The sequence below is a fragment of the Solanum tuberosum genome, unplaced genomic scaffold (genome assembly GCF_000226075.1).
Source record: "Solanum tuberosum cultivar DM 1-3 516 R44 unplaced genomic scaffold, SolTub_3.0 scf00216, whole genome shotgun sequence".
In the NCBI taxonomy this organism is placed as follows: domain Eukaryota; kingdom Viridiplantae; phylum Streptophyta; class Magnoliopsida; order Solanales; family Solanaceae; genus Solanum; species Solanum tuberosum.
In genome coordinates, this window is record NW_006239143.1 from 422720 (window position 1) to 434237 (window position 11518).

General features: G+C 33.1%; 1 protein-coding gene across 1 annotated transcript; it reads right to left on the bottom strand.

The window, feature by feature from the left end:
* Positions 1–1960: 1960 nt before the first annotated feature.
* Positions 1961–10892, bottom strand: LOC102594035 (putative late blight resistance protein homolog R1A-4). The gene is made up of 4 exons (XM_006356384.2): positions 10646–10892; positions 3598–7417; positions 2345–3520; positions 1961–2250 (listed from the first exon to the last, which is right to left on the bottom strand). The coding sequence occupies exons 2-3, from the start codon at positions 7368–7370 to the stop codon at positions 2356–2358; spliced, it is 4938 nt and encodes a 1645-aa protein (XP_006356446.1). The 5' UTR covers positions 7371–7417; positions 10646–10892; the 3' UTR covers positions 1961–2250; positions 2345–2355.
* Between the last annotated feature and the right edge of the window lie 626 nt (positions 10893–11518).

The window sequence follows — 11518 nt, forward strand, 5'->3', positions numbered from 1 at the left end:
AATGGTATATCAAACACTTCAAAAACTGACAGCAGTACTCTTCCCAAAATTATGAGAAAAATGGAACTGACCCATCATCAAAAGTTCAGTTTTAGCACACAGATTCATGTATATAGCATATAGCCTCTTTAGTTATAAGTATAACATTAGAAAATACACATACTAAATTTAGAGAAATGGAAATGTAATTAGGTGAATACCGCAAGAGTGTACCAGAAATGAGTCAAGCAGATGGTCCTCTAGCCCAATCTGGAGGCTGTATTGTAACTGTGAAAGCATCATTTGCCATGTCTTCATGTTGCGTAGTTTGAATTTCCAAGGCTGAATTGGCAACAGACCAGCCACACCTGTTTAATTACTAAAATGCTTTTCAGAGTTATGGCATCACCAAAATGAGAAGGGATTTCCTCAAGCTGCTTACACTTGGTTAAAACCAAACATTCAAGCTTAGGAAAAGCATCATCAGAGACGGACCACTGTGAAATGTTGATGTTGTCCAAATTTAAGTATTTGAGTTCAGGAAACTCTGAATCATTCACTTCCCTTTGAAGGCTCTGGAAAGCAACCTTAGAATCTCCAAGTTAGGCAATTCTCCAACTATAGAAATTTCGGACCAGGGTAGACGAAACTAGGACAAGTCATTTCCCTTAGTTTTGAGCTGAAATTGAACACATGAGGAAGCTTAGCTGGACTATTTCATATATATTTATTTAGCACACTTTCAAGAATATATAGTATTCTTATGGCTCTGTAAAAACAGAAAATCGATAATTGCCATTTATTGAATTTGATTACAATAGTTCAAATTTTCTAATTAATATTCAATTGTCTTCAATTTATTTTATGAACAGAACAAAGCAACAAATTAGGGTCACCTTTGCTTCTATTGGAACACAAGATTTCCTTTTTCTGTGGAAAATGCTCGTATCAATAGTTCTAATGATTGTTCCAACTATATCTTTGTACAAGCACAGTTCATCAAGAACATATAAGAAAACATCTCCAATAACCAAAGTTTCAGGCTAAATTGAATATATTAGTTGATAATAACGAAAAGAGAAAAATTCTTGGAGAAAAAAGAGAATACAAGTCTAGAAAGAGTGAAGATCGACTTGCTAGTTCTTAGTTAGAACTTTGAGTTTCAAAAGTTAGATCGCAGATCTAAAATACTGGGATTTATGTATTTGTTGCTAGTCACTAGATGGTTGTTTAAAAAATAAGTTAAATACTTCTTGTATATATTGATCATTGCTTCTGCGCCACTTCATTGTTGGACACTGAGTGATGTAGAAATGACGCTGTGCATTTGCAGTGGCAATTAAAATGTGCATCTGTAAGCACTAAGCATATATAGTGCCCACTTCATCATTTGAGTTTGATTTGCTAAAGTGTCCAAGGGCTTGGTGTTGACACCCAATTTTGACCCTCCACAATATAGGTTAATAATCGAGTTTCTTTAATTTCAAGCGACTTAATATAATTAGTTTTATAAAAGCATGGCTCTCTCCCCAATGCTGTCTAATAAGATATGTAGTTGGTCCTAAGGGTTGCCCGATATGGATTTCCCAATCTTGAAGGAAATGATGTCACTGCCTAATCTTGTCATCCCTTTCCTGTTTGAGTATACAACACATACGAGTTTGATGCTCTTGAGAACTTTGCTTCTCTGATATAAGCTTTGCTTTTTCATTCAGAATGAGATGTATTCTAAGATTATGTAGAATGAGGGTTGCTAACGTTAGAACAATTGCTAAAATAAGATAACCAGAATGTACAAGTCTTTTCATGAAAATTTCAATGGACAAATTATTTCAAGTTGTTAATTTCACTTTGATATAAGTCGTCATTGTTGAACAGATCAAATATATTGTATTCCCATTATAGGCTAATGGCTCATGAAAGAAAATATGTTCTCCCTTCATTTGCTCCAGCCTCCAAGACTGAAATTAGGCAGAAATTAAATAAGGATTATGCATAGTAAATCCCACAATTCTACAAGTTCAAGAAATTTAGTACACTGATAACGATAGTTTTTCAAGATACTGATCTAAAAAGAATGTAGCACACTGATAACAATAATTTCACATTTCCAATAGTTTAGAGTAAGGACGTGAGCTCTTGCTCATAAATTCATTACAAGTTACACAAATCACTAAGTTGAAATTTATTCGAAAACTTCACTTATTGCTGAAGATCCTTCAACAGAAAATCCACCTAGCTGAGGTCTTCCTCCATCTTCTGTTTTCAAGCCTGAATGAAAAATTCATTGAGAAAGGGAATTCAGATTCAAGGATATAGCACACATATAAAATTCAGATTGGAATAAGTAATCATAGGAACATACCAGATAACGAGTCAAGGAGATGAATTTCTATCCCAATCTGGAGGCTGTATAGTAACTTTGAATGCATCATTTGCTATTTCATCATGCTGAAACGCTTGAATTTCCTTGGCTGAATTAGCAACACCCAAGCTGCACCAGTTTACTTCAATGCTTTTTAATGATACAGCGTCGTCAAAATGAGAAGGGATTTTCTTAAGCCGCTTACATTTGGTTAAAACCAAACGTTCAAGAATAGGGAAAGCATCCTCGGAGACAGACCACTGTGCAATGTTGAGGTTCTCCAATTCTAAGTATTTGAGTTCACGGAACTCTGAATCTTTCACTTCCCATTCATCCCCTTCAAAGGTTCTGAGAAGTAACTTTAGAATCTTCAAGTTAGGAAGTTCTCCAATACTCAAGATTTGGCTCCATGGTAGACGAAACTTTGACAGAGTCAATTCCCTAAGTCTTGAGGGAAAACTGAAGACATGTGGAAGTTTTTCTGGATAGCTGTTGGAGACAACCTTAAGGGATTCAAGCTGACATAGAAACTCTAATCTGGGATAGAGAACACACCTTCCCTTCACTTTCTCTGAATAGCCAAATGTCCCCGAAAATATGCAACTCAGCTTTCTCAATTTTGGCATCTTTCTCAATATCATCTCTGTATCTTCACCATAAGAGAAATGTGGAGTGGAAAAGGTTTCCAAATTATCTAATTGAGAGTCCGCAAGTGATTCACCCATATTCTCATGCAAACTAAATGAAGCACGATGAGTTACATGTATATTCCTTATTTTAACCATCTTTAGAAGTGAACTAGGTAGTATCACCTCTCCTCCCAATCCTCTTATCACAAAAGTTTCGAGATTCCAAAGATTAGCTATACATGAAGGAATTGAATTTCCACCAGTTTTAGCAGCAAAATACTTCAAATGAATTAGAAATTGTATTTCACTAGGAAAAGTACCACCAATGTTGACGGATTCCAAATCCAACACCTTAACAAGTTTGAAGCTGTCAAAGATGAAAGAGATATTACGCGGAAAGATTGAGTTATCTGAATCAATCACATTGAATAACAAAGAGCGAACATTTGAGCGAGATGGCTGCCACTGATCAATCTGATCCTCAGAAGAATGAACAAACAACCGGTAATCCATAGACATTTCAGGAAATGAATCCTCTCCAGTGAATCTGTTCAAAGAAAAAATTAATGAAAATGAGAGTTGATATAAACAATAACATGATAAAATCAGTATAGTTCTTTATACCCATTGATATGAAGAAGGAAATTCTCCTGTTTGGACTTCTCCAAGCAGAACTTATGCAACAGATCATGAATGCGACATGTTTTGAGCTTTCCATTGGGTCTCTTCTCCACGCCCATGACTAAATTTCTACTAATAAGATCTTCCAAGAGACATTCTGCAGCATCTTCTAGTCCGTTTTCTTCATTTGCTTGTACAAAACCCTCAGCTACCCACAACCGAGTCAATTTTGAGACATGAATATCCTTCCCCTTTAAAAGTCCTCCAAAATAGAGAAAACAAGGCTTCAGCTGTTGTGGTAAATTCCTGTAACTAAATCCAATTATAGACATGCTCTCTTCCAAGCTATCAATATTCAGCAAACATAGACTTTCCTCTATTTCCTTCCACAATTCTGCTTTTATTAGCTTTTTCTCTTTGAAGACACCAGCAACTAATACAATGAAGAGAGGCAACCCTCCACATATTTTTGCTATTCGAAACCCCACATCAACAATTTCAGGCGGACAACTCTTCCCTTGAAACAGCTCTTGCTGTAATAATGTCCAACTCTCATCATCTCTGAACAAGCGAAGATGATGAGGTTCACTTTCACATTTAGCATAATTGGCAACGTTACTCAGACGTGTTGTTAGAATAATTCTACTCCCATTCCGAGCATCTTTGAAGCACATATGTATATTGTCCCACACTTTATCATCCCATACATCATCAATGAGAATTAAGAATCTCTTGGTCAACAAAAATCGCCGCAGCTCATCAGCTAATTCGCCATCTTCTTTTTCATTGCGATCAATAGGCTCAAGCACACCACTCAAAATGGCAAGCAACAAACCTCTCCATGAATATACTTGAGTCACGCGACACTGAGCACGGACATCAAACCAAGAGGTGATTACTGGATCATTGTAAATCTTCTCGGCAAGAGTAGTCTTACCGATTCCCGGCATGCCGACCAATGAGATTACATCTAGCTGACGTGAACCTTGGAGTAGCTGCTTCTTCATTTGGTCCATCGCCTCCTGGAAACTCTCCATTTCTTCATTTGATCCTTCACTATTAGCTGATAAAGACGGCACAAGATTCGTTGAGGTCTTTTTAACTTTGTGCACCATCACGTCTATCTTCTTTCTTTCACATGTTTCTCTAACAACTTCATTTACAAGCTTAATATTCTCAACAGATTCAGAAATCCAAAGAACTTTGTACCAGAGTGGATAAGAATAGGTCAAGCACGAGTCTATGACATACTCTGCCTCGTATGCCATTGCAGTAACTCTTGTTATAAGACTATAAACTTCATCATGCTCATCGTTGATTTCTGGGAAATGATCAGTCAATGTTCTTAGACACAATAAACCCTCCTTCACTGACCCAATTTGAAGTTTTAAGTCGATAACTGAATCGATCTTAGAACTTAGCATCTCATCCAATTTTCCCAAGAAACAATAGAGTGATCCTAGTCCATTTATCTTGGGGAAGCTATGACTTGAAGAATCTGGAACTTTGAGACAAATCGCTTCGACCTTTGTCTCGACAAACTTAAGCAATTGCTTGACATCAGAGAGATATTGCCCGTAACACCAAGAAGGTGCATTATCCCTGATGGGAAAGAGACAGACAAACTTTATATCTTGAACATGTTTCACAAGATCTTTGAGCTCTTGATGCATCTTGCGATGCTGTACAATATCTGCAATAAAAGAACCCAAATAAAATAGTTTGTCTTTGATTACTGGGATCTGGTTCTTCAGAAAAGGAATTGAACAAGCATCAAAGTTGAGCAGCCAGTCCTGGTATTTCGATAAGAATCTAATAAGGCCTTCCCCATCTGTCATGTTGTAAGGTGATGCATCCAGAAATTGAAAACATACTTTTCTGACCTCTACATGGACAGACTCAATCTCAGATAATAAATGCCCAATTTCCTCAATGCTTCTTCCCTTGATGATTTGTGCTATCTTGTTAGCAGTCACTTCAGCATGCATTAAGACATTATGCAATTCATTAAGGACTGTGTGTTGCCTGACAACACCAATGAGAAGAACTCTTAGATAAATAAGCTTTTCATGAGAACTTTCAATCATATCCAGAATGTGAGCTTCCAAAGTGGCTTTGTGCTTCTGTAGATTCATCAAGCTTCTCTCACATTCGATAAGCTTGAAAGCCACAGTCAAAAACTGAAGAACTAGATTGCTCTTCCTACTTTTGTTGCTATTCACAGATTCGGCCTCAATTGCAATAGTTCCAAATCCACTGTACTGAGATAGAGGATCAAGAAGATCAACACGAGATGTTACCAGGAGCAACAATCCATCGTAGAACTTTTTAACATCATCTGCAACTGTAAATGACAAATCAGTTTCATGCTTCAGTAGCAGATTGTCAATAATATATTCATGAAACCCCATCATAAGTAAATCCATGTTGTGGTGACCAGAGGATGATTTCTTTGAGGAATTTAAGTAAGAACCAATGACCTCAAAATTAATAGGAAGAAAGTTCAGCAGATGTATCTCAGTTGATGAAGCACAAATGGTGGAACACATCTGTCTAATTGCTGCCTTAATAAAGTTGAACTTAAGAAGCAATTGAAAATGTGACCGATTCATTTCCCAGACCAAGTCTTCTCGTCTTGCATAACATAAAAGATTTTTAACAGCTGAACATGCTTCGTTAGTCACAGATTGGATAAGAGTTAAAAGATCAGTTATCTTAGGTTGCTGTTTGCACTGCTCCAATGAATCCGTGAGAAAAGTTGTCACGACCACCAGCTCGTCCAAAGCATAGTCAATCAGTAGAAGACTATCAGCTCTCAGGAGAGAGGTTACTTGACTTTTACGTAGTTGAATCAGTTCGATTACTACATTGACATGATTAAGCTTCGGCTGCAAAACAAAAAGAAGATCCTCATCATAGGAGTTGATCATTAATGCTGCCTCAAAGGCCAGAGCTTCAATGATTTGAGTGCCTCCATATTCATTGTACTGTAATAATTGAAAACTGTTAAGAAGTCCTTCTTTGAGCCCCTCAATTTGATCACCGTGTGCACGACGCACCTTCAGATCATCTCGTACAGCATTAACAAAATCAAGCATATATCCGGACTTCAATGTAGTCTCTGATCTTGATGATTTTAACGCTGTCAAGAGGTTCTTTTGTATCTGCCTCAAATCAGGACTTGAAGAACTTATCAAACTGCGCAACTCATGTTGCAAATCTGTATATTCTTCCATCCATTGGAAATATAGTCGTAGTGCAGTATAAGCTACATTCTCAATATAGATGAAGAAATACGGCATACTCTCATGCTTAATGCACCGACTTGCAGTTAATATGAAGAAAGCGTGTAGATAATGCAGCCTCACAAAGACATAATTCTTTACATGATCAAGCAAAATATCGACAAACCTCACCATCTCTATAGTAGTGATTTGGCTAGATGACGTTGATGGCTTTGAAGCTTTGATTCTTTCATCAATATTCTTGGGTTTAAGTATTTTCAGCACCTCAGCAATGTTGTTCAGTTTAATTATTTTCAGTTGATCCATGTGAGTACATATCTCAGAAAAGCCATCATGAGCTTGTTGAAATAAGGCCCCTAGTTGTGTGGATATCGTGTTCTCAGGGAAAACCTTCTCCAGTTTTACCAGAAATCCTAATACACATTTTAGTTGAGTTCTAGTCTTCTCCAATTGATTAATTATGGAACTATCTAAATGCCTTCCCAGCAGAAGGTCTATGGCACCTATCACTGCGCGACACTCTTGAGCCATCTACTTGCCACCTTTTCAGTTTCCTCTAATTGTTCATAAATCCAATCCTGCAAGCAATTAATACTATCTTAATTCAGAGTACACCTTTACTAAATTTAAATATTATTGAGGAAGTTCCTCCATTCTTTTAAACTGGAACTGTTTCTCTCTTTAAATTTTGTTATTTAAAAATTTTAGAATTCATTAGTTATTTTATTGTTTTTAGTCTACTCTATTTCATCTTATTTTTGAATATTTATGGGATGAAAATAATGTACATCTGAAGTTGTATAATTTATTGTGATGCTATAATAATGTAATGGATATTGATAATTTTTTATATATTCTCTTCAAACATTATATGACATCTTCACAACTAATAACTCGTGTGAAATCTACGTATCAAAATGATACAATTTCTTAAAACTATTTGATATGATTGTCAGATTGTCCATTTGGTGTTACACTTCTTCTCTTTTAATTACTTAATTTTAGGAATGACTATTTATACATATTGTAATTGTATTTAAATCATTTACAAATATTTATACTAAGTAGCGTGAAATACACACATATTTTCTATTATGAAATTTAATTTTTTTTTAATTATATAGAAATTTTGTAGTAATTACAAGGGATAAACTTGCAACGCACGTTTCCAAAAACTAGAATTATTAAAAGTGGAAATCATCAAAGTGCAAAGTTGAATTACCATTTCGCTCCTATACTAAATTAAAATGTTGTAAAGTATTTAAATTAATTAACTATTAACTACTAATCCAACACAAAAGTTAATTATTTATTCATTAGTTATGAGTTAAACCTCCTCCAATATGGCTTTTAAGCATTTTCAGTTTTCTAAGCATCAAGATATTTTCAATTTCCTAAGCATCAAGATATTTTCAGTTTTCTAAGACGTATATTTAATTAAATTAAATTAAATTGTACAACAGATGCATGGAATCTCTTTAGTTAGGACTATGAATAGCTAACTTCATTAAATCTTATATATTGTAATCTATTATCATTTTTTTACTTTTTATCCTCTCTATATAGTTCTCGGTATTTCTTGTATTTGTTTTTCTTTAATATATATCTTTTTCTTGATTTGTTTTTGCTAATCATTAATTCTTATACATTTTTCTTTTGTTTCAGGTTTTTACCTTACGATTTTGAATTCTTCACTTCTCATTCACATCATTAGGTAAGTAATGAGTACGATATTCGTTTTCACAAAAATATAATGCAATCTATAGGAAAATTGTGATATGTATGATATTTTTTAGTAGTATAAATGATATAGACTTTAGATTCATACAAAATTATTATTCCTTTGAGTGGATACTTTTTTGAAGATGTACACCCAATATTTTTAAATAAGATATTTTAAATATTTCAATCATTTATATCAAGTTCCTTATTCGTGAGTATAGATCGATTATATTATATTCCATAATATGATTATATTTAAATAATTTAATTAATAATTTCATGTCAAATTTACATGTGGAAGGACTCATAATCTTGAATCAAACAAAGAAAGTTGTACGTGCAATTGGATTTTTATATATCGATTAAATTTTCTAATGTCTCTAATTATTAACTATCTCTATCACAAATAAACACTATTTTTCAAGTGTATCTCATGAAATTGACAATGATACATTATCCACCTTAAAGAAATATATGTTGATCAATATTTGTACAACATGAAATACGACTTTTATTCGGCAACAACTTCTTGATATGCACGTGTCTATAAAAAGGAGGTTACAGTTTCTTATAGAAGATACAAACTTTAAGATGTGTGAAACACTTGTAAACATAATCAACGTTACTTATGTCACATATAAACTATTTGTTGTTGAAATATTAAAAAAAATAAGGGAAGTATTGTATTAAGTATAAGATATAGTAGAACTATATAAGAAAAATATCACATACCAATTCAATTGATTGTGTATAACTACAGACAATTATACTTCTCTTTCAAAATTTAGTTTCTCAATATTACTTGCAAGTTTTAGTAGCATCTATATCATTTAATTTTTTTGTACTTCTTATCCCCCCCTCTTTTCTTACTTTTTAAATATTCATTTGTTTGAGTCAGATAAATATTTTGTAACTTCTAACCGCATTTATGTTGATTATGTTGCGATTCAATATATGTATCGATTTGGAAGATTTACTAACATTAGCTTATGAGTTATATTTATGTTTACTTTTTTATGTATGTTTGTTTTTTTATTTATGGCACATAGCAAATCCAACAATATATGTACCATTTACAATTTATCAGTACAAGATTTATATTAAGTAGTTTAAAATAAACGTGCAACGCACGTTCTCAGGACTAGTATATATATATATATAGGGGTGTTCACGGTTTGGTTTGGGTCGGTTATTGGTCAAAATCAAAATCAAACCAACTTAATCGGTTTTAAAATTATCAAAACCAAACCAAACCAAATATAATATACATTTTATCGGTTTGGTTGTTTTCGGTTTTGGTTTGGTTTGGTTCGGTTATTCGGTTATTAACCATACATAAAAATAAAAGAAACAATTCATTCAAAAAGTGAAAAAAGTGACAACAATCCATTCAAACAAAAAATAGTTAGAATGACTGGCATTATAGAACTTTCGATCATTGAATTTACTGAATAAAACTTCAAAATTCACTATTTTGGCATAGAAGGAAGAGACAATGACATTTTCAGTCTCACAAAGAATTTTTATAGATACTCATATACATGAAACCAATAAGAAAAATGTTCTCACCTTGGACATTTATTCTTTCATAAGTAAATTATAAATAAATTTTGATGAAACATATATAAAATCTTTAAAATTGTTTATGAATATAATATATTATGTATGTATAATAATAAAATTTATGTATATAACTTGTTGGTTGGGTTCGGTTATTTCTTCAATGTATATAACTTGTTGGTTCGGTTAGTTTATTTCTTTGATTTTTTTCTAACAAAACCATAACCAAACCAAATACTATCGGTTCTTAACAATCTAAAACCAAATCAAACCAAAACCCAAATTAAATCGGTTCATTTAATCGGTTTGGTTTGGTTTTTCGGTTTGGATCGGTTTGTATCCAAACCATGAACACCCCTATATATATATATATATATATATATATATAAAAGAAAGAAAGATAGGATACCATTTTCCTATCTAATTTCTAAAGAGCAAATTAGGCCTGTGTATGGCTAAAATATATGGCCAAAGGATACATGTGTATGAAATACTTATAGTAATTAATAATGAGAGATGCATACCTGTGAATTATTGTGATCTGCACTCTCAAAGTTCATCCTCCAATAATCCCTTTCATCTTCAATAATTACTTAATTTTCTCTTAAAAATACAGAAAAAAAGTGACTAGTTTGAATTCCTTTCAATGTTCTTCTCTTCATTTCTAATTCTAAAAATCAATAATTCAAATCATGTCAACCGTTGGATTGAATGAATCGACGGCCAAGAACAATGCACGTAGCCCGAATAAAACATGTGTCAAGGGAAAGGAGACTAATAGATAGAACACTGTTGTTTTACGCACGGGTGGCTGGTGAGGCTTAAAGAAAATTCTTCGCCTTAGGCCCCCAATTTTAGGGGCCCCATTTTTTTGTTAATTAGATAGGATTAAACTAGAAAAAAAAAATTAGAATTAAGACAACAAATACAAACGGCATTAATGAAGTGATAGATATGACAATTACTTTTTATCTTTTCAATAAAAAGATGTGTATCTTTTTTGAATGTACAAGTTATCTTTTTTTTTACCTTATACTTTTCTAATTTATTTTTATATATTTTATCCTCCCCTCTTCCTCTCTTCTATTTCTTCTCACTTTCTCTTTTCTAATCTTACATCTCCCTTATTCAAAACTATGATTTCGGCTAAGAAAATTGCATTAGAGATGAATATAGAACCTGAATTTCGTAAGAAACGTGTAATTTGTAGAAAAAAATATTTTGATGAGAATGTTGATAATGAAATCACAAGATCTCTTGAAGAATCATTTAGAGTTGATAACTTCTTATACATAGTAAACCAAGTCATATTTTCACTTCAAAATAGATTTGAACAATTTGAAGTATATGAAAATATTTTTGGTTTTCTATTTAGTGGGAAAAAATTGAGATCATTA

Bases quoted from the DNA above. Each gene is read 5' to 3' on its own strand.
- LOC102594035 (XM_006356384.2), bottom strand. From the start codon at position 7,370: ATGGCTCAAGAGTGTCGCGCAGTGATAGGTGCCATAGACCTTCTGCTG. The intron at 3,521-3,597 runs GTATAAAGAACT...TTCTTTGAACAG, and splicing joins TTCCTTCTTCATATCAATGG to ATTCACTGGAGAGGATTCAT.